The sequence below is a fragment of the Dreissena polymorpha genome, chromosome 1 (assembly GCF_020536995.1).
Source record: "Dreissena polymorpha isolate Duluth1 chromosome 1, UMN_Dpol_1.0, whole genome shotgun sequence".
NCBI lineage: Eukaryota > Metazoa > Mollusca > Bivalvia > Myida > Dreissenidae > Dreissena > Dreissena polymorpha.
The window spans coordinates 7994108-8019570 of NC_068355.1; the positions used below are offsets into that span (position 1 = coordinate 7994108).

At 33.9% G+C, this 25463-nt stretch overlaps 1 protein-coding gene across 1 annotated transcript in view; it reads right to left on the reverse strand.

The window, feature by feature from the left end:
• LOC127870096 (MYG1 exonuclease-like) overlaps positions 1–25463 on the reverse strand; it is a 57033-nt gene that overhangs the window by 21046 nt on the left and 10524 nt on the right. The window contains 2 exon segments of the mRNA XM_052412758.1: positions 19495–19590; positions 21839–22018. Coding sequence (XP_052268718.1) covers positions 19495–19590; positions 21839–22018 — 276 coding nt within the window.

The following is a 25463-nucleotide window of genomic DNA, read 5'->3' on the forward strand; positions in this document are numbered from 1 at the left end:
TTATAATTTTCATGAACGTCCATGCAATAGTTACTGAGGAACTGCTCCGGAAATTAACGTCAATTTCAATGAATTAAAGGGGAAGTTTTCAATATAATCATTACATATTTACGCGCGCACCACAGCAGCATAATTATACACAATTACAGGCAATAGTGACTAAGAAACAGCTCCGGGTGTTGACAAAAGTCAGTCAAATAATGGGGTATAATACTGGAGTTGCTAGACCGATCACAATCATATTTACACCTGCACTACCACAGTATCGTGATATACATTTTACGTTACATGAAATCACATGCAATTATTACTGAGAAACAGCTCCGGACGAAAGTCAGACGGACACACGGTCGGACAGATGAATGAACGATCAATACCAGAACATTCTTTAAAAAGAGACGATTTATTGATAAAATTGTAGAAAACGTCTAATATATTTTCTAGGAATTGAATTTTCAATTTGAGGCTTACATTATACACTTACATGAGCTAACATTTCTTCTACTACTAAAAGCATGTTCATATTTCATTCTTATCAACTTTAATACCATGTTAATTGTGAGGATTTTGGTTCCCAAATGCCAATGATACTAGAGGTCGTATAAGTGCTGCCGATTCAGCATTATGTTGGTAGCGGAGTTAGTAACTCGTATTACTATGTACACAATAAATTTCAACTCATTTTGTACATGGGTTATATGTTATACTATGCATATTAACATTACTAGTAGTACACTGTTATACACGAACAACAAGGGTTAAACTTGTGTTACGATTGCTCCTTAAGTGTACGGAAGCTTTACCTTCACGATACTTGTTTTAATGAAATCCGGGGGTATACATATTCACATAGTTGTTTTTATTTTCTAAATTTCTTAGACATCTTTAAATTGAACTCCCTGATAATACAGTAAATCATCTTTTCTTACTTACACGGCTTATAATGATGTTTTTGTATGATTCTATTAACAAATATGACTTTGATCATAAATACCGGTAACCAAAAAGTAAATGCATCAAATGGTGTGTTAAAAACGTTCATAACAATTAGTTAGACTCGCCACCTAGAGTGAAAAGGGAAAAATCGATAATAAAAGAATATAAATAATATTTTGTCGATTTTGAATCGCCGTTTTCTTTAACTAAAGGTGAGTGACGTCACAAACACCGCGTTACTCTATATTTAGAAACGGTATGCTATAGACTCGAAAGTAGGGGGAGATGTATGCACGCTAAGTGCTGTTGTATTTTCCAGAACAGAATTACACACATTCGAAGTGCTAATGTGATAGAAATTGTCATTTCTTAAACAGTTGTTTACATGAATAACCATAAATGATATCTGAATTCATTTAGTGTTTTTGAATGAATGTAAACGTTTAAATACCTTGAACTTGCCGAAAATCCAGCATCAGGGACAGAAAAATGAACACAAATAACACAATACTTTGCGACAACATGGTGATTTCTTTCTGCTTAATGATATACATTAATGTATTGGTCGAGCAACATATACTAAATCCCAGGTATTTATTTAAAAAAGATGGCATTTGATTGGTTGGTAATGTTCGCACCAAAAAAGGGGACGACCAGGACCATGAGTATCGAGTCATTAACACCTGACGCTAATTGGTTAATCCGTAATGGCCCTACGCAATACTTGAATTATAGGGGCTTTGGGTCCGGGTATTGTCACATGTCAACGAAGTGTAGACTTAGAGGCGAGGATGGGGCTAGGAAGGGCCCCATTTGAAAATAATCAGAGTTTGAGACCCCCTATTTATCTTTGTGCAGACATATGTTTACATAGACGTTATATTATCAAAGTTGACAAGTTTATTGTCTAATCCATGACATTATAAATAGATACAATGTAATGTGATAAACATGCATGGCCAATCTTTACAGATTTGTAATACCGGTAGACATTTTTTATATTATGTAACAAATTGAGATATAACTATTCATATGTAAGGTACTATTTCCGTGGTATAGTAAGACAGTTTGCTTGACTTTATTCTATGGAGCTGGATTTGAATAAATGTGCGTAATACCAGCGTTTTTTGCCACCGAAAACAAAGTTACGCAATGTGTATCATTATATCAATATATTCCTTCATTGAGAGAAATTGATAAAAAAATGAATAATAAAATATTTATGTTCAGCTGTATCCACGAGAAAATTGTATATTTTAAAAGTACAAAAAACAGTGAAAAAAGGCAAACATTGCTAGATGCCTGTAAAGGGTAACAATTATAATTGATTTTCTCTCGATCGAGGTTTGTAATGTCTTTATTTGAATTTATTGATTAAAATTGAATACCCGCCATTTTGTTTTGATCTGTTCAATTAGGCGGCAGTTGTTAGAAATTATCTCAGTTGCTAATTATCATGAAAATAATAGAATAAATCGATGTCGTTTGAGAATGTTTGCCAATTGATAACACTTTGTTCTGTCCGGGAAATTACTTATACAAATGAATACAAAATCTGCAAGATAAGATCTTATTATATAACGGCGCGTAACAGATTTCGTTCTTATAGTTGTTAATTAATGGCTTTAAACAGCTCAATAAGAAGTCTGAATGAAGACAGTGTACAGTGCAATGTGGAATAAGTGATTTTGGTCATTTTTTTAACTCGGAATAAGTTAAACGTGCAGCAAACGGTTCGGATATCCGAGGGTAAATATCAACAACAATGAACAACAACGCGATTCTAATAAAACAGAATGTCGGCGTTAGCGTACAATTGCCGAAGCGTTCCACTTTGCAGACTAAAGCGTGCCTTGCCACGGTGTTATATTATGCTCTGTTCTGTATAATAATTGCATATAATGATGATAAATGTCGTATGCATAATAAAACATTAATAATATGTAAAATGATTTCATATATATATCAGTCCATGTTGTAAATTACGACGTCATTTATTAATTTATAAAAGATTATAAACAATTCACAGTTTAAACTACTTAAGTCTAGTTGTATATAGATCTAGAATCTATGTTGTTATTGGATCAAGATACAAATACCGCTGCTTTTTAAAGTAAATTCGATAATTGAACGAATAACTGCATAATTAGAAATAAAAATCATTAAAATACAACTTGAATGATATACTCATTTAACTAAATACAAAATTGCATAATTAAACGTTGAACTTCGTTCATTATTTTCATTGGCTATAATATTCGCAGGAACAATTAAATCTGCCTTAGGAAGAATTCAAAATTCAAGGGAGATATAGCGCGCGTGAAATGTAACGCGTATTTTGATTGGTTGTTATTTTTAGCAGAACCCTGATTAGTGATAACATGCGTAGGAACAATTAATTCTTCCTTAAGAAGATTTCGATGAGGCGGCTAAAAGGGTCATAAGTCACGAATTCTTCCTTAGGAATAATTAAATCTTCCTAAGGAAGATTTAAATCTTCCTTAGGAAGAATTAATGAAGATTTAAATCTTCCTTAGGAAGAATTCGTGACTTTAGATCCTCATGGTACGTCATACGCGATATCCCGTTACAGCACGCAAAATAAACCGGTGCGCGAGATCAGGGACCTATACTTTAATCTCGATCGATTGGTCCCGGTGCAGCGATAATAAACCGGTGCGCGAGATTTGATAATCTCGATCGATTGGTCCTGTGTAGCGATAATGCGGCTACACGATATCGATTGCGAGGGATTTCGCTTATTAAACGCGTTACGTTTTTTCGGATTCAAATTATATTATGTTAGATAAACAAGTACGTATTCGTTTAATTGTTGTGTTGTTGATCTCAAAATCAATCATTAATTAGTCTTATTATTACGCAGTATGTCGAACGGGCACCCAATTATCGGACTCTTTGATGAATATTAATTGCCGGTTGTTTCGCCAGGGTTAAATTGCCGTTGTTTATCGCACGTACATGCATGTACAAAAGACCGGTCTTTTAATAGAATTAAAATGTTACCATGTTTTGTTTAAAATAGCAACATTATCAAGAGATGTTAAGTGCAAACAACTCAAAATGTATAATTGTTCTTTTAACCTCCGACGCAGCAAATTTTCGAATGTCATTTTAATATTCATTTGGACTCCCTTAAGTCATAGTGAACGTCGGATTCATGGAATTTACTGAAAATGTCTTCTAAACATAAAGATTTCCTTTCATGGGATGACGACATAGATTTAGATTTGGTATTAGGTGATTATACTGATGATGAGGCAAACAATAAATCGCAAGCAAGCACGAAAGAGCTGTGCTATATTTGTCCTGTTTGTGGCGCGGAGTATAAAAGTGTATCAGGATTTCGAGGTCATGTCATGAAAAAACATCAACAGAATTTACGAGGTAATAAATATTGGATGCATTTTTTAGTTCTGCATTTTGCGTACAAACCAGACAAAAAACAAGAAAGGTTTTCGTGTTTTAGTAGTTCTATATATATATATATATATATATATATATATATATATATATATATATATATATATATATATATATATATATATATATATATATATACTCATGTTTTATTCGTTTTATTATCATATATATCTCGAACAATCAATAAATAAAACAACATTAATAAATCAAATCCTCGCACATGCAAGTAAGATATCCAAAACAGTGGACACATGATACGGTGTAATAATGATGAGACAATTGAATCTGGCATTTACAGTTACTACTAAATAGTGTGTACAAAGGAGTTTAGTGTTTTATTCCTTTAATTATTTTCAAAGAAATGAATATAAAACGTGTTGTAGAATGGTTTTGACAAAATTATGGACAAAGATTTAAATGCAGTTAATAGAACATAAATGTTTATTCTGACTTAAGCATATTAAGCTAATCGTCATTTACATTACATTTACAATAACAGCATGCTTTTGAAGTAAATACAAATCATGCATCACTTCGTAAAAAGTTCAATTTACAATATAAGGAATAAACATGTTTTCGTGAGAATGTTAATATTGTTAATACATAGTGACCACATAATGTCAAATGTAGTTTAATAATAACAACACTTATACTTGTATAGGTCCCTGTCTGTACCAAAGTTCATAAGTGAAAAATATAATTATTAAATGATTTTTTTAAAACAAGAATTACATACATTAATATAAAGTTAGGACATATATAATTGCATAAAGTATATACTTGCATTGTTTTTCATTCGTAATTACAAAATTTTAGAAATATAGAATTGAGTAATACTGACAATGTAAAAGCTGTATGATATAAATGATACCTCTACCTATGCTACACTTAATTGTAGTTAAGTATAAGTAATATCCTTGTGTTGACAACCTATACTAAAGCAAAACTATAGTTTATGTATAGCGATATGGTTCCTTAGAGTATATAAAGTACAATCATTTTATTTAGAGAGCAATCGATAAGTAAAATTAATAACTCCATCTATACAAACTAGTTAATTTCATTTATCTATATCCCAACATCGACTATCTATGCGAAAAAAATATATAGATGAGCTAGAGGGATATATTTGCTCGTAGGAAATTAAATAATATTGTACGTAGGAAATTAAATAATATTGTTAGCTTTAAAAAACAAATACGACAAAATAACTTACATGTAGTAAATATTATACAAATTATATGGTAAGTTATTTTTTCGTTTCATACATACAATATTATTTAATGCACAATACCTTCAAATTAAAAAAACAACAACAAAATAACTATACATAAAAAACATACACATGTTACATGAACATTCAACAATACACATGTTATACTAGTTGGATGTAATGTTTCAGTAACTAATCACTTTCTTAAAATATAGTACAAGTGTACAACATGTAAAAACATGGATCCATAAGATAAGACATATGCTTTAACTATACCGCACATTACTTTTACATAAATAGGCACATAGTCTACATTCAGTAATCGCACTTGAACAAACTGAATAAAATCAAATAAAAGATTCATATTATGTACAACATATAAACAAATCCAATACTTGTTATACCCAAAAAATCCAATACTAGTTATTCATTCAATGCGATCCAATACCTTTTGCAAACTAAATTATTCAAAGTTCTTTTGAGTCTGCAGTGAGAACAAATTTCTTAAAGAAAATGTTAATATTCAAGTAACATTGATGCTACATACAGAACCAGTGATTAAGCAGTATTTGCATGGTTTTAGGAACTCAGTTTATAATAACATGACAATATAAAAGTAAAATGTGCAGCTCCATGAGAAACACATGCATGCCAAATATCAAATTGCTATCTTCAATGTTGCAAAAGTTATGACCAATATTAAAGTTTTCAGACGGACGGACTGACTGGCGGACAGTTAAAAAACTATACACCACCATTTGGGGGCATAAAAATTCATAACATATATAACACCGAAATTTGTTTAATGATTTATCCTTGTCATTTAAATTGATCAATAAGTAAAGTTCACTGCATTAGCTAAACAATATTTATAGGATACAAGTTACTTTTTAAAGATACCATTTTTGTTCTAGGACTTATGGCAGATATTTTATAATGTACAGAAATAAAAAAAATTCCATCATCGAGTGTATGAGGTTCATGTATTGTGCATACCATCCCAGCACTGACAAAAGTTAAATTTACAGAAAAGGTTTACATGAATTATCTATGCATACAAATAAATCTGTATGATTGGTTTATGGAAACTTATGTTAATAATCTGTAATGGAAACTTATGTTAATAATATGTAAACATACATTTCCATAAAAAAAGATTTATTTTTATGCAAACATAATCAGGGACCTATACAAACATATTTGTATAGGTCCCTGACATAATTAACCCATTTATGCCCAGTGGACTCTCCCATCTTTCTAAATTGGATCAATTTATTTCCAAAATTAGGGGTGTCAAGTATATTTATATCTATATTTAGAATATTTCATAAAGAAATTCATTTAAGCAAACAGCGCAGACCCAGATGAGACGCCACATTATGCGGCGTCTCATCTGGGTCTACCCTGTTTGCAATGTTCTTTTCTCAGGACGCTAGGCATAAATGGGTTAAAGTCAACCTTTTCTGTTGACTTTCGTCTTTTTAACTTGGAATGGTCTATGTTTTCTTTGTCGACCGCACCCCTTTTAATGTTTCCCTGCTTTACTGGTACAGCCAAAGAGTCGACAGTTCTCATTGTTGTCATCACATTTCTGACCTCATAGACAGTTGGGTTATTATTTGATCCCGCTTTATGTCTATAGTGACCGAAATGTTGCTCAAGAGGATCCTGATTGAAATTATGGGTCAATACAAAATTAGCACCCTTGCTTAACATAAACTTCACACACTCGGTGATGGAATTTACAGATATTTTAAGTCCATCGAGAGTCTGGTGGCTTAAAATCATCTTGGCCCGCTGGGAATCATTGAAAATTCCTGGTCTACTTTGAATGCTCTCCTCCCACTTATTGATGTAACCAAGAAAATCTTTAGTCAGGAAGTTCAAGCGTTCATCATCCACACTAGTGTACGGCAGTAAATTGTCATTGCGTTTATTTCTCCCTTCAAACAAACTCCTAACATTTAGACAGTCAAAAAATTTGTTGAATAGTTTCATGAACTGCACAGTTTCTGAGACCTCTGGACCGTACAACTCCTCAAGGGCAAGAGCTACAGAGTCGCTCAGAACCTGTGCAGCTAAACTGACCTTCATGTAGTTGAAGGAAAGCAGATCAATGTGTTTTCGCGACAACTTTGGGCAGGGAGAGTACAAGTTCATCTCGCAATGTTCCTCAAATAAACGAACTAGGTGCATCCATGAAATGTCTTTATCATTCCTCCACAGCATTCTTGATTTTTTGTGGGCATGCGAGTTACTAAAATTGTTCCTCACAGTCTTCAGAAGATGTGGAACATCTGATACAAAGTAAATGTTCTGGTCACTGTTGTGTGGATTTTCCGTCTTGTATACCACAGATTCAATACCCACTCGATGCATGTTGAAAAACCGTCTATTTGGTGATGCACCGTCACAAGTGAAGAACAAGACATGTAAATTAATTTGGGATAATTGTAGTAACGCTACTGTCTTCCACAGAATGGGGTACAAAAAATCGGCTGTTATGCCTGTCGTTGCAAAACCAAACAACGGAAAACACCAGTTGCAAGACAAACTTCGCAGCATCACAACCAACATGTATTTTGCTAGTTCTTTTTTAGTTTCATTCTTTGTTTCGCTGAATTGCATCATTTCATTGGCAACATCGCCTAGATTGCAGTATCCGATGAGCTGTCCAGTGTGTTTGTCGTACACTAAATCTTCTTTAATTTTTATCTCATCAAAGAGAAGACCGACATAATTCCTCCACTCTGTGTCATACAGGTGTCTCTTCACAGCTTCCTCCTTCAACAAACCTAGAACATCTGCCTGGTGACCCATTTCACTCTTAAGGAAGTGCGAATAGTCAAATAATGTCCTTGTTGATGGCAAATTTACAAATCCAGTTTCGCGAAGAACATCATACGCTGTTTCTGACTTTTGTCGAAGGTAGAGACACCAACGAATGATCATGGGGTGCCAGCGCATCCCTCGACTGTCTTTCTTTTTGGCAAAAGACATCTGCTGTTCCCAAAACAGACGCTGTCGGCTGGTAGAAATCGGGAACGATTTTTCAAATTCTGTCTCACAACTTGCCATCAGGTCTTTCAGTTCATGATGTTCACTGCCTTCAACACTGATCCCATTTGCTGTGATGATCTTATCAAATTCCCTCCTTTGTTTCCACAACTCTGTTTGTAAATTTTTTATTTCATGTTTCTGCTCGTTTAATTTCATATTAAGTTCCTGTTTAGTCATGTCTCTATGTTTAAAGTTTGTGTGGCTGTATTTTCGGCACGAATTTAGTCTGCTTTCAACCCTATTTTTCCTGCTTTGTAATAAGTAAAAGTACTTTTTGCAGGCTGTACACTTTTTTGATGTGGACAGCATGTCACATTTCACAGATCTAATAGTGGAATTATATCTCTCTCCACTGGCATGTGTTGCGTTGAAGTCCCCTTCCCTGTACGCCACAATTTCTGGGGAGTTGTTGCTGGACAACCCTGATCCAATGGGAACTAAATTTGAAAATTCCACCTCAGGATTTCCTATGCAGACATCAAATTTTAACAGTCTTTCCAATAACACCAGAACATAAGCAACGCGATTGATATGTTGTGGCAGTCCAGTCCATATTTGGTGAGATCTCGGAATGCATTTCCGATGCACATAGACAGAGCATGTAAAATCACTCTTAATTTCAACCGATAGCTTGATTGCTGTCAGACTGTCATTTGCGTACAACTGTAACATTTGAATTGATTGCTCTGATTCCTTTACAACGAACTGAGATGAAATATTTTGCAGTTTAAGTTCCACAGCAAAGTCTGAGAAGGTTGTCGTCTCCACCTCCATTTCTAGAAGCCCTGAACTACATTCCATCACATCAGCTTCAGGCTTATCAATGTTTGTCTCCTGGAAGGAGTCAAGCTCATATGTGGAGTCTTCATCAATAGCATAACTATGATCACTTGTGACCTGCACATTTTCACTTTCTGACTGGGTAGAAGTATCTGATGTAGCTTTAATTTTCACCAGGGGTTCACTGGCAACATGGTTTTCTTCCTTTGGCTGTTCAGATGTTATGTAGTGGTACTTGCGTTTCACCGTAAGGGATCCTCTTTTGCGTTTTCTAGGCATTCTAAAAGCATAAAACAAAACATATTCTAAAAATCAGTTAATAAAATGTTTACACAGTCACCATTATTTATTGAAAACATGGCTTGCCACCATAGGAAGACTAATAGACTATGCCAACTTTTTCCACATTTTTCGCAACCTTAACGCAAAACCTAAATGCAAAGTGTGACGGAATTTCAGACGACCAGACAGATGGACATAAAAATGTACTTAGTTGTATCAACATGTTAATAAAATTAATTGAAATATTTATGTAAGAATTCCGATTTTTTGCTGTAATTGAATAACAATTATCTACACATTTCAGAAATTCTTAATTGAAGCATTAACAATGTCGAAACAAACTCTTGAAAATATCTCAGAATAAATGTTTTCTCCAATGATAAAGAAATATGACCTTTGCAATTTTTCAATTTTTTTTTCTAGGATAATAGTTATAAAATTTATATTTTAAAAAACATTGGCCAAACATTCTGTGAATGAGAACGATTATAAATTATGTCTCTTGTTTTGAGAAAACTTGGCATAATGCATGTGCGAAAGTGTCGTCCCAGATTAGCCTGTGCAGTCCGCACGGGCTAATAAGGAACGACACTTTCCACTTTTATGACATTTTTCGTTGAAATGAAATCTCTTCTTAGCAAATATCCGATTAAGGCGGAAGGTGTCGTCCCCGATTAGCCTGTGCAGTTACGCACTTGCATTATGCCCAGTTTTCCCAGAACACGACTCATATAATAATGAACACATATTATTTGCAGTCACATACTATAGTTTGTTCAGTGATGTAAAAAAGGATTAAACAAGTATCAACCTAACATTTTTCAGCATCAGATCACAAGAAAAACAACAACCAAAAGGGACAAGACAGTAATTGGCCCAAAGAAGAATTTACTAAGTTACAGACAATCTTCCCTCAAGCCTTCTCAAACAGCTTAAAAAACATCCAAACAAATGAGCTATACAATATTTTTGGAAAGTCGATTGAGGCTGAAATCGCCGAACAATTAGAGATGAACAAGGAGGTTGAGAAATATTTTGAAGAGATAATTACAATCTGTCACAAAAACAACAACCTATCTTCTACAGAAGAAAGGGAACTTCTCTTCAAAACAGTTCACCGTATAAGGACTGACAAGGAAATTGTTAGTAAAGGAGTGATTTTGATACAATCAAGTGTAAAAGCACAAAGTGCAAAAGACATAAACAACTTCCTCCAAATTATCATTTTAGAATTAATTGCTGAAGTTATTAAAGCAAGAAGGCAACTTGAAGAAAAAACATCTGCAGCAAAAGTATCTGAAATAAGTGACTCAGACAACAAAGTCCTATACTACATATCTGGGTACATTATCAAATATTTGGAAAAAAACACTCAAAACAGAAAAATAAACAACTAAGGGACAGAAGTCTTAAAACAGTGTCAGCATTAACAAATTCTTCTGGTGCAGTATCCTTTACTGACAAATTTTCAGTGTGGTATGATAAAAAGAATCGAGGTGGACTCAAGAAGCCATGTGAAGACTTCTTTTGCATGATTCGTGAATTTGAGCGTGTTGTCAGGGAAAACCAATACACTGAACACAACATTGCCTCAAAAGAGGAAATTAAGGAAAAGGTCCTTGAAGCTTTCATGATTCAGCACTATGCCGACAAATTATTTTACTCTGAGTTTTCCTCTGAAGAGGATGTCAGTGACATGTGCTTTCTTGAAGACTGCCTTGAGATTTTTTTAACAATAAGAGGTTTTGCTATGGCTAGGGCCATTCAACGCACAATAAGTAGAGGAAAGATTTTTGACAAGTCAGCTCCATCAAAAAGTCTCAGAGGAAGTTTAATGCAAAGCATATCAGCCGATCAACTAAGCCGTAACTAAATACAATTGGTAGGTCAATAAAATATGAACTCCTGTACGAAATGTCACCAGGATTTGATGGCTTTGTAGAACTATTACATGTATTTGAGTGAAACTGAAGGGCAAGAACATTTAATGTTTCTTGTATTTGCTTGAAAGTAACAATTCAAAGTTGTGTTTCCTTCAATGTTTTTTTCCCCTAAATGTTGATACATATGTTTCTAATTTTATACCAATGATATGTGAATTTTATATCTGGAAATGTTACTCTTTATTACATCTTTATCCTTATAACATATTATGTTCTATACAAATAAAATAATGCTTAAAATAGTTTTATTTTGATATAATCGCCATTTTCATTTAAATTGAGTTGCATAGGAATGTCACATGTTCGTTCACACTTTATATCAAACCGGCATTATAACACTTTGGATGTGATATTGCTAACAACTTTATTCAGAAAATGGATGTAGATGGAAGATGATAGTGAATATGAAGATTTTTCTATCGAATCGTGGATGTATGCGCCAGCATTTAGTTACTGTACTGTCAGTAAGATATTTCTGAATATGATTAGGACATCAAGTCTTTTGCATATTCTCAGGATTACAAGCTCTTTGAAAATACAGATTTGTGAACATATAATTGTCTTACTATGTTTAAAGCACATGTTGATATTAACAAAACACTATTTTAATGTCCTTTATTGTTATTCTACACTACAGTACAAGCGCGTAATAAGCAACACAGAATGGGTACTAAAACCAGTTCTGAATGGAAAGAATTTCTAAATTGACATTCAAAAGTATTAACTGATTTTGATTTTCATCTACAACACTGTTATTTAATAAATAAAACTAGTTTCATGTTGTGAAAATGTTGCTAAGCTTATTAAAGCTTCAAATACAACTTTATTAATCATGATGATGACATTAAAACAAGGACATGGTGTTTGTCCAAGGGGGAATGGGACAGTGGTGTCATAGGGGCACCCCTTTGTCAGGCATAGGGATAAGGTTTATCATGCAAAGTTGACTTAATTGGGAAAGGGATATCTCTCATCTAATATCATACTGTGCCAGACATAATCAAATTGAGATAATCCCTTGATAACAGATAAGGTGCATATCAACACACTAATAGCCATAAACTGTATGACACAAAAGGCATTTATGTATGGAATAATATACAGCACTAGTAACTGGTGTCAATTTGAGACCTTCCTTGATTGGTGTGTTGCTATGGATATTTAAGATATTAGTGCAGCAATTATCCTTCTATTTTTGGCCCTTAACTAATTGATTCCAGATTTTATCCTTACTAAGTAATGAGTCAAAGTTGTTTATTGTTAACTTAATGAATACCAATTTCTAATAAATACAATTTATGCGCAACCCTTAGCATATTGTACTGTGAATTTTTCACTATAACATACATTCTGAATAGTGGTTCATACTTTGTGTGAGCAACTCATAACTTGATATATTTATTCTGTAGGTTGCACTTGTCCTGTTTATGTCTTTTATCAATTCAATATTAGTCTTAAATAATAAGCGATTGCTTCAAATAACTGTTTCCAACGCATTCATGCATACATGCTCATGAAAATGAGAGAATTTTGAAAACTGAAGGCATTATGATGATGGATTTGCATGTTTCTAGCAACATAAATAACGAAGCAGTTTACAGAAATTGGAATTTGCCAATTAACAAAAAAGTTGTGCTTAAGAATCAAAATGTCTCTTTTTTAGATTTCAATCAGCTTCGGATATATCTATTCATAAAATAGAATTTATCGTTTGAATACAACTATAGATAAGTAAACTTTCATTCATCTTCTTTGAGCTATTACAAAGCTATGTGTTTTCAAAAAATGCATTTAAAATATGCACCATACATTTCATTGAAATGTAACATTGGTACAAACACAAACAATAATATAGCTTGTATTGACCAATCCATAAGAAAAAGCGGAGACAAATGTTAATCTCAATTGTTTTTTTTAAATAATTGATTAAGGACTAATATTGTATCATCATTGAGCTTAAACAAATAAAAAACTTTGCAAATAATGCAAATTAAATGTACACCACACAATGCACTGAAGTGTACAATTTGTTAACCCTTAGCATGCTGGGAAATTTGTCGTCTGCTGAAGTGTCGTCTGCTGAATTTCTAAAATTAGCATTTTCTTAGATTTTTTTCACAGAATACTTTCAGAATAGCAAACAGTTTGAATCCTGATGAGACGCCACGTTTTGTGGCGTCTCATCTGGATCCAAACAGTTTGCAAAGGCCTTTAAAATTCGATTCCAGCGCTGAACGGGTTACGATACCAACATGAATAATATAGGGCTAGTATTTACAGAGCCTTGGCCCTTACGCAAAAAGCAATGACATATGTATACAAAACTGAAAGCGGTCTAACAATTAAAAAATGACTTAAGTTGTATTGTCCTTGAGCTTATACAAAGTTATGAGTTAGTAAATAATGCAAATTAAATGTGAAACACACAATGCATTGAAGTGTCACATTTCTAAAGATACCAACATGATTATCATAGGTCAATTATTGACCGAGCCTTTTGAAAAGAGCATTGACATACACATTCAAAACCGAGACTGGTTAAAAAAAAAATGACTAAAATTGTATAATCTCTGAGCTAATACAAAATTATGCCTTTGCAATTCATGTAAATAAAATGTGCACCACACAATGTATTAAAGTGTAACATTTGCAAAAATACCAACATGATCAAAATAGTGCTACTATTGACGGAGTCTATTGAAAAAAGCCTCAACATATGTTGATAACACGTTTAACTAAAAAAATTAAAAAATAACTGAAATTGTATCATCTTGGAGCTAATACAAAATTATGCCTTTGCAAATAATACAAATAAAATTAGCATCACTCAATGCGTTGAAATGTAATGTTTGTAAAGATACCAATAAGGTTAATATAGGGCTAGTATTGACTGAGCCTTTCGAAAAGAGCCACGACATATGTTGATCAAACTGATAGTGATTACAAAATAAAAAATGACTAAAGTTGTATAATCTTTGAGCTAATACAAAATTATGCCTCTGCAAATAATACAAATAAAATTAGCATCACTCAATGCGTTGAAATGTAATGTTTGTAAAGATACCCATAAGATTAATATAGGGCTAGTATTGACTGAGCCTTTCAAAAATAGCCACGGCATATGTTGATGAAACTGAAAGTGGTAAAATATAAAAAAATGACTAAAATTGTATTGCCTTTGTGCTCATTCAAAATCATGAATTTGCAAATAATACAAATAAAATTAGCATCACTCAATGCGTTGAAATTTAATGTTTGTAAAGATACCCATAAGATTAATATAGGGCTAGTATTGACTGAGCCTTTCAAAAAGAGCCACGACATATGTTGATGAAACTGATAGTGGTAAAAATTAAAAAAATGACTTAAATTGTATTGCCTTTGTGCTCATTTAAAATCATGAATTTGCTAACAATACAAATAAAATTAGCATCACACAATGCGTTGAAATGTAACGTTTGTAAGAATACCAAAATCAATAGTATAGAGCTTTATTTGACCAAGCCTTTTAAAAAAAGCCACGACACACGTTTCTCGGATTATGGAAGTGTAAACAATGATACGCATGATTTGGTGAAAATACCCACCGTTGTTTTATAAGTAAATACAAAGCATAGTCAAAAACAAATGAAACAATAAGATGTATCAAACTCAACAAACCTTTGCAATGAATACTTCTGTGTTGGCAACACTTGGTTAATTTGTACTCTTATTATTTCTCGATTGCTTTGTCACGGTCTCGCTTTGTCAAAATGGCGGCTGTTAAAATTTGCCTCGAAGCGCGAAGTCTCGTTGGGTCGCAAGTCTCGTTCCCTTTTGCGTAACAACGCGATAGCTTGTTCTTCGGTTCAGTGAGTGTCTCATCCCTTTGTTTGTATAGGTCCCTGGTTGCAAGTATGAAAGCAATAGCTTTGATACTTAAGGAATAAAATGGACCTAAACACAAAACTTAACCAAAATTTTCAATTTTCTAAGTATAAAAAGGGCACATTATTCTGTCAAAATGCAAGCCAGAATTATCAAACTTTGCCTGCCCAGTCCCCTCAGGATAGTAAGTAAGTGTACCAAGTTTGAATGCAATAGCATTGATACTTTATGAGAAAAGTGTACCTAAACGCAAAAACCGGACGCCGACGCCGACGCCAACACCGATGCCGATGCCAAGGTGATGACAACAGCTCTTTTTTTTTTTCAAAAAATAGATGAGCTAATAAAAATAATTTTTTTAGGGGGGGGGGGGGGTTGGTATTATACATTAAATATTAATTTTGTCTTCTAAATAAAACATTATAATTACCCTTTTGTCAAATTCCAGTAGAAACAACAATAACACAATTTAAAAACACAAGTAAGTCTTTGACAATCATTGCAGTGTTCCCAAATGACATCAATTAAACCGATCCCTCAAAATAGTCTGCAAGCAGTCAATGCTGTCGGTATACATCAAAGGTCTTTGATGTTGGGGCCAATTTCTGGGAGTTAAAACTGTAAACTGGTAACACTCTCAGCAGGTGGCAAATTGCCAAAAGGCATTGATCAATACTATGTTACCGGCAACATGCAGTACTGTCATATACATCATTAATACACTTGCTCTATCGAGCCGGGTATGCGGATACTTTGATAACAGATGGCACTTTGATACCAGATAACAACAAAAGCCACACGCAAGAGTTGAGTTCTTCAGCTTTTTTACATTTATGTTCTGTTCATTTGGTTTTCAGACACGTAACATTGTTTGGTCAATTAATGGTATAGAACTTCGTATTGCGGAGCAAGAAATTCGTGAAAAAAAAAACAGTGGAATTATAAAAAAGAGATAGAATGTCATCGATAATCATCATGAATTCGATGATCAGTTCGTATTTCAACAAAATAAAAATACTTGGAAATAAATCAAGAACGTGCCAACTAATCGAAATGAAAGATCAATATGTCCATTAATGTTACAACATGTTAAATTTTAGTTAACTAACGTATTTGAGGAAATTCAAATGTTTTAAGAGTCTGATGCCAAATTTTCATGGACACTTCTTTTACCGATCATCTCAAAGAAAATGGCACTTCAATTCCAGATAACCTGACACTTTTTACCAGATATAACCCACCTTATTTAGTGAATCAGAAATGCAGAATTCGCTGTGGAATACTGTTATAGTAAGCAGGCAATAAATAAAAATGTATGTACTGACGTAAATTAAAAACGAATTACCGAAACATGTTCTTATCCCTTTGGAATATGATAATAAAAGGGAAAGGGAAGTGTAAAGGGAAGTGCTTCATATAAGTAGAGCTCAATATAAAGGGAGTTTTCCAATCTCTTTTAAATTTTGTGGCTACACATTAGTATCGTCTTCATGATACGATTCTAATGAGCACCAATGACAAAGGATTTTATGAGGTGTATTGGCCGCTTGCTCCCCTTATTTAGAGTCCTGTTATAAGTTCAATTGAACACAGTGGTGTTGATCCACATGATCACTTGTATTTTCAATTCTCTTAATCTCAATTTACCACTTAAAACAAGATGATTACTTAGACAATTATTTTCGGTCGTCACTTGAAATATATTACTTCAGAAATAAGCATTTGAATCTTATTTAAAATATGCACTTATAATATTAATTATATTAATTAATAGTAATAACATTTTTGAAAAAGAACAACGCAATTGGTTATATTTTACATGTGTTTGTAATTACGCTATGCATATATTCCCAATATGTCGGGCTTGACAATGCAAATTGATTCGTACTTCAAAATGTTTGGTAAGAATAGCCATAATAATAATATATAAATGCATTTCTGGTAGAAGATAAAACTCGGTTATCAAAGTGCCCAATTTGTTGAAAGTCTCTGTTATCCAAAGTGCCCTATATCGGGAATCAAAGAATCCGCAACTTCATGAATACCACCTATTAAAACATGCTCTATCTTTGTTTATATTTCATTGAATACTACCAAAATTTCAGTTTTTGAAGCACAGTGATTACTCTACATGCTGAAATATCTAACAATTTCTTGCAATATTTCTAAGTAGTTTCATTTTTGTCAAATGTTTACTGTTCATCCAGTTTATGCTGTTTTCTGACCGAATTTTCTATTTTTTGGGGGAAAATCTACCATTCTTCTGTGTTTTTATTGCTTTGCAATAAAAAATGATACACCATTTAAAAACTCGACCATGCGCTTTGTCTAAAAAACTAATCTTTATGATATAACTTTCAAAAAATTGATGAATTTACTTCTCACACATGGCTTTTGTTGTTATCTGGTATCAAAGTGCCATCTGTGATCAAAGTATCTGCAAACCCACCGTGTCTATACAGGATGCAATGTGTGAAAACTATCGGAGATTTGACATGATTGGATTATTCATATTTATTTTAATCCAGTGTGAGGAAATATATTGTGTTTGCTGGAATTTAAATAGGAGGTTGCTTTACAGGTATTGTTTGTGGATTTACTTTAAAATTAGGGCGAAGTGAATTCCGCTTATCTCTTTTTAAAAGGGGATATAAGCCGACGGCATTTTCGGGGATTGATTAATCTATTTTGCTTTGGATTTGTATTTTTCCGGAAATTGGGACGGGTCTGGTTCATTTTGGGAACGGGTCCTTAGGTCATTGGGAACGGGTAACCGAACCCGTCCAAAGAAGGAAAAAAAAACACTGCTTAAACTTTGAACACAGTTTTGAAACTTTTGAGAAAACATGACTAGTACCAATTTAATCCTTGAGTAGAACAATTAAAGGTCAACTGTTGACACATAAGTGACAGTACCCATTCACATTTTTTAGTTGATAAGTTGCATAATCATTGTCGAAAAGATAAACAAAAAAGAAATTTCATCTGCTAATCCTTTGTGTGTATGTTTGAACATCAAATCAACCGTATTTACCTAGATAAACATTAAACAACCATCGAAAGATTTTTAAATTCAATGTCGTAAATATTAAACCGGTGCCTGCCATTTTTGTTGATAATCTTACTGTGTAACATAGTGGGTGGGGTAAACATGATGAAAAACGCCAGATTAAGCAGAAAAACATTTAAATATAGGGGTTTATTGTATGAACCTTCATTTGTAAGGTAAGATAAGACGATTAAACATAAACTTTCAAACTCGAAACCTCGTTTTTTGTATTCGTCAAATATTCGGTTTGGGAGGTGGCGAATAACGAATACGACTCGCCCACAACCGTATTCGAGTAATACGAATATTCGAATATATCGTTACCGCCCTAGTGTACAATGCCATTTGGCGTGCATCATCCTCTTATCAATATATATACTCATACCAAGTTTCAATGAAATCCGCCAAAGCACTTCCAAGATATGGCCAGACAGACGGACGGCCGGACAGAAAGACGGACAGACGGACAACACCAAAACAATATCCCTCCGCCTATGGCGGGGGATAATAAAATGGGCCATGCTCTGTGAAAAGGGGTTTTATGCATGTGCGTTAAGTGTTGTCCCAGATTAGCCTGTGCAGTCCACACAGGCTAATCAGGGACGACACTTTCCGCTTTTATATTTTTCTGTTTAAAGAAAGTCTCTTCAGAGCAAACATCCAGTAAAGGGGGAAAGTGTCATCCCTGATTAGCCTGTGCAGACTGCACAGGCTAATATGGGACGACACTTTGCACACATGCATTTAACCCCCTTTTCACTGACCGCGGCTTAAATATCATGTATCAGTAACGCTTTGTTACAAATATGACCAAGTGACTCCTATCACACTTCATTTGCAGTGGTATTACAATACAATGAAGTTTCTGCATGAAGAACCAACAATATTTAAGAATAACACGCAAAGTAAACAGTTCTAAATACCTTTGGTGATGATCATATCTGTGTTTTTCAGGGTCAAAAACACCACCAACATCAACAACAACATCACAAGTGTCTAGCACTGTCTGATCTCGACTTCTGAATATATTGCGAATAAATAGATGGGCCGTGCTCTTTGAAAAGAGGGTTTAATGCATGTGCATAAGTGACGCCCCAGATAAGCCTGTGCAGTCTACACAGGCTAATCAGGGAACAGTGCTTTCCACATGATTTTTTTCAGACGCCTCGGGGTCGTTTAGGGGGTGGGGTACTTATTACTTTTTCAGTCGCTACTCATTACCGGATAATCTGGTATATTCCAGTTTAAAAAGCAAAATCTGGTAAATATTTATGATAAAACACAAACATTCGCCATTTTTCTAAAGTATCAAATACATTTTGGCATATGTTACTATTTAAAGATGTGATGAAATGTCCTATCGGGGCGTGTTTTTTTTCCTCTGAACACGCGTTAATTGCCTGACGTGAAGTTCTCCTTTTTATACAAAATACACCCACACTTTCCATGCGACGTTTTACATGTCTGCATAATTTTCGCGCGCTTTTTATTGAGACAAAGGATAAAGCACTGTTAATTTGACGCTAGAATTTGTTAATGTCATGTTAGCATTAAAATTCTGAAGCGTGTTTCGGATTACAAATTTAATAATGCTAATTTGAGAATCGACAGAAACATTTACAGTTCTTCGTAATTAATTCAACGATAATTTGTTAAAGCGCATTACCAGTCAAATAAATGTTTTGACCATATTATGCATGAAATGCACAATATCCACGAGGATTACACCCGGTTGCCATCAGTCTTCTTAGTAAGTGGCTGAGACTCGTCGTATGCATGATCTTAATGCAGGTATTACTGCCTATGAGTGTTGTCGCTCATTCAAAGAGTGCGCTCTCATTGGCCAATATCGATTTTCCATTACAACGACGATCCGCCTTTAGGTGGGTAAAGAGATACATGACGTAATTGACAGAGGATCATAAATCGGCCCTAACAATTTTCAACTAAGTCAATATCACTTTGATCTTAAGAACTCCTAGTTGCAGAATGAAAAATACACACTGATCAGAAAATTTAAAGTGCCCGGCAGACTCTGATTTTGACTTTCAAGCGCTCCGGCAAGGGACCGTTAAATGGCCTGTGGAAAGCACTGTCAGGGACAACACTATCGGCTTTTAGATATTTTTCTTGTAAAGAAAGCCTCTTTTTAGCAAAAACCCAGTTTAGTAAGAAAGTGTCTTCCCTGATTTGCCTTCGGGCTAATCTGGGACAAAACTTTATGCACATGCAGTAAACCCCTTTTCACATGGCACAGCCCAAATAAGAAATGGATCGAGACATAATAATCTTATAAAAAATTTACTTTCATTTAACATTGAAACAATAACAATGGTTTTGGTAGTAACCATTATATACATATGAACAATACATTTCAGGTTTTCAAAAGACAACATACAAATGTGATTCTTGGCGAACAATAGAGCATTTTTTTTATTCCAGGAAATAGAGTTTAGAGATTCACAAGGTTTTAAACCCAATCTACCGGTCGACCCCTTTTATGTCAGTGCAGTTTGAACAAAAAAAACGAGGTGCAATAATTTGGCCTATTTCACAAAATTGGGGTGCACATAGAATAGTTAGTGTTACATTTATGATTAAGCTGCAAAGCATTATTAGCTTAAACTTTTCACAACAAATCCCATTCAGAATAAATTATGTATGTAAATGAGAAATTTTAACCAGGGCTCGAATTTAACTTTTTTTTCTACTTGCAAAACATTGCGAGCAGCTTTAATACTAACTCGCAAAATCAAAAACATTCTCGCAAATTTTAGTTTTATATTAAGTTTTTTTTCCCACTTTTTCACTATTTTAGTAGAAGGATTTAATTTCCGTTTTTTTTCTAACTCAACGGTTAACTTTGCTTTATCTTTCGTATTGTTATTTCCGTCTGTGGGCAAAAAGAAACTAGGTATTTCTCGCTTCGATGCCATGTCTGTTCAAGTTCAATAAACACGTGTAAATAATTGACTGTTTCACCTTCTGTGTACCAATACCATCCGCGTATCTGTACTATAAGTATACCAGTCTACATACAATGTGCGCGCTAAAGCATACGGGTATTCGGACGTTCTATAAATTCACCTACGGTTTAGCATTCACGACGTTGAGCGCAGTTAGCAATATTACTCTTTTTTCACTATTTCTTTGCTCGCAAAAAAATACTAGTGGCTTAAAACTTAACTCGCAATCGGTATTTTTCACTCGCAATTTGGGAGTGTGCGAGTGTTAATTTCGAGCCCTGTTTTAAAAATAATATCTCACCTAACAATCTCTGCATCCTTGAACTGTGTCAATTGTTTGAGCATGAAGCAGGCCAGGACTTCATCGCAATGAAACGTTCCATTGTGTGTACCAATTTTCACCAGTTTGGAATCTCCTGACATTCTCCTAATGATTGGCACGACTGATTTTGAAAGAGCCAATTTAAATCCAGGTTTAAATCTGAAAGATGCGAGATTTGATTTTTATAATTACCTTACAAAAAATACTGTGTAAATAATCAACAAATGCTGAGGATTTGTAATGCAATATAAGTTTTCAGCTCGAGGAAACAAGGTATATAAGGGAGCTAAATGACACCTTTTAATGTGAGCAAACTAACACTAAACAAGCAAAAAACAGCTGAATGGCACAGCGTGTGTGTAGTATCATAAAATACATGTTTGTTAAAAAGGCGTTGTTGTTTTTATATGGAAATAAATTTGCATGAACATTTATCCCATGGTAAATGTTGGTTACCAACCTCGGAAACCCGATATGATGCGAAAAGTTGGACATGCTTGGAAAAGTTTCCAATAAATTTTGCTGAATTTTGGTAGGATTAGTAAATCCAGTTCTATAATTGTTTAAAGGCATTTGTGAATTAAAATATCTTTTGGTATATGCAAAGGAGGTACTATCATGTATGTCAGCAAAATCCTGGTTATTATAATTCAGGATTTATTGAAATATGGCTATTTGAAGTCGACGATGCAGGGTAAATTGAATGTTTTTGAAGTTTAAACTTAGCTTTCCTTAATAATTTGTCACGAAAGACGTCTGGTTGGGGATGCTGCGGAGAACTGCGGTTGTGTTTTTGAAGGGTTTCATATTGACTCACAAAGCCCTCACAGCAAAAATTATCAAAAAGGATTTGGAAGTCCGTTTGTACTTGTAGGTGAGACCACAGGGACATTTAATAAAAATTCTCTACAACTACACATATATATACAAGGGATACAACTGTAAAATTTCCAGCACAACACCATGATCTGAGCAAAAGCAAAATAATTGCTTCCAACAGCAATAGTTGCACTAAATAAACAATATAACAATAGCCAAGACATGTATCTTTCAGAATATAACTATCTTTATAGCAGTCAATGCTTAAATAGTTTTCTTTGAAAAGGAAGTTTCATGAAAAACTGTAAAATTTTCGAACTCAGACAAAAGTGTGCACAGCCACTTTGACATATTTTGTTCCATAATTTAATAATACTGAGCAGTTTAGCAAATTTTACCTTGTTTTATAATCCAAATATAATTTATGAATCAAAGTAGACAATTTTTATGATGGCATGTTACTGCATATGTGTAAAAACACCGTAAATCTTAAATTGTTTACATTTTCTACAATCTTCAAGCATGTGTACATGCAAGTTGTTAAGTAATGTAACACGCAACGTGATTGGTTAGCTGTTTCCTGCAGTGGAGAATTAACCAATCAAATCGCATGTTTGAAATACATGAAGTGTAATATCTAAAATGAAAGTAGACTATTGTTATTGAGACATTGAAGTGTTTTTATACAAATTTCGAGCAAAACATCACAATTAATTGTAATTATGTTATATTAAACTATAAACAGAAACTAGCACAAAAATATGTACGTTCAAAAGCCGAAAAGGGGTTAGTTTTAAAGGAATATGAAAATTACAACTAGAATTATCAGTTTTCAGTTGTGCACACTTGTGTCGCACTCATTTTTGTTAGGATTTTTGAGCTTTCTTGCATGAAAAGCATCGCTTTAATTTAATGAATGATCCAGTCTTCGAAATTAGCTTTGAAAAGTTACATGCCAGTCGGGCCAGTTACTTAAGAATTTTTACAAGCCCAACATATTTTTTACATGCCCAAACTTTTTTAACCAAAATTATAACAAATCACAACATTTTAACACTTACATGCTACACATAGTAAAGCAGAACATTTGTTTCAATAGTAGTGAATACAACTACATCTAATCAGTCACTAGAATTAAGACGGTCGATCGTTACACCAGTGCTCTTGAAAAGAGCGTTCTCTGGTGTCCTCGTACCATTTCTTGGCTTCCTTTTTCTCTAAATCATTGTCAATTTTCTATTTTGGAAGTGCTTTATCGGGCTTAGCCCCATCAACATACCTAAGATACTGCATAGCCTCTATGTCGACAATGACATTTGTTTACATTGACAAAAACGGAAGCGTATTACTTGATTGAAATGATCGATTCAAAAAGCATCTTCTCGATTAATGTCTAGAGAAACCGTCGATAAGAACCGAATGTGACCGAACTGCATCGGTCAAAAACAATAACGATGACGTGTGCAAGCAGGTTTGTGTTGTATAACCAATCGAATTTCATTGTTTTACAACTTGCGGCAAGGTGTTTGTTCGCAAAATTGAAAAATAGATCTGCAAATATCAAGAACTGCTTACGATTATTTTTTTTATAAACTGTCAATTGGCTTCAATAATTTACATGCCCGGCGGGCCACAAACGTGAATTTTTGTATGTGCCCGGCAGTAATTTTACTCGCCACGGGCGATCGGGCGTGTGCTAATTTCGAAGACTGATGATCGTAGTTTATTGCCAAGTTTATTATTTTCTGAAAGATAAAGGTCTCTGCTGTTGGTATACCGTTTATTTTGTGTAATTAATGCTTTTGGAAGAGATTTTTATGCTTTTGTTCAGACCATTGTGTTGTGCAGGAAATTTGACAGTTGTATCCCTTGTATACTGTTATATAGTATGTAGTTATTTTTCTTAAAGATCCCTGTGGCAGTGTGGGTGAGACTAAGAGTAATCATTGTCGCGAAGTCATGTTGTATTGCGATATTATGTAAATTAGCTGTACTATGTCTGATAAGTAAAAGTCAGTTTTAAAACCTTAAATTGTGGTTACATTTTTATACAACAGCATCAACAACTGGCATAATGTATTTGTGTGATTATTCCAAAAAACACTTCGATGATATTGCTTTATTACCGGTAAAACATGCGGTATCACCCGATTGACTTACAGGTTACAATACACTAAATACTCTCTAAAAAAATATCATCGTTGACAGGAAGGCATGTTTTACACTTTTTACCATTATTCGGGTGTTATCTTGCGGAGATAATGGTAGGGCATGAATAGGTGTTCACTACTGAATCCCTGAAATATGATACACGTGAAGACTATAGTAAACCATTGCACTAGAAAAGGTTACATTCCACTAAGAAACGGACGAAAAAAAAGTTGCAAAAACAGTCGATTTTGATTTGTGTCAAGTTCTTTCTTGCATTGTACATGACATATCTTTTTTATTGCATAAATCGATTCCGCTTAGAATGGCCTTTAAGAAAAGGTATGGTTATGGGGGTCTCTATGTGCAAAATGTTGCATTTATTTTCGCTCAAAGTTGTCGCTTTTACATTGAATTATATAGGGAAACTATTTAGTGTATTATGACCTACATGTATTATCGATTAAAAAGGCCACTCGCAACTAAATGATATAGAGTACATAGTAATTTGCGGAAAATATAGAAAAAAAAGATTATCGAATCTGCGGACGATATAAACAAAGAAACAAACTGCGGACACGATAAACAAAGAAGTAAATATACCATAGTACACTGAATGGTGTGACTGGCTAACAAG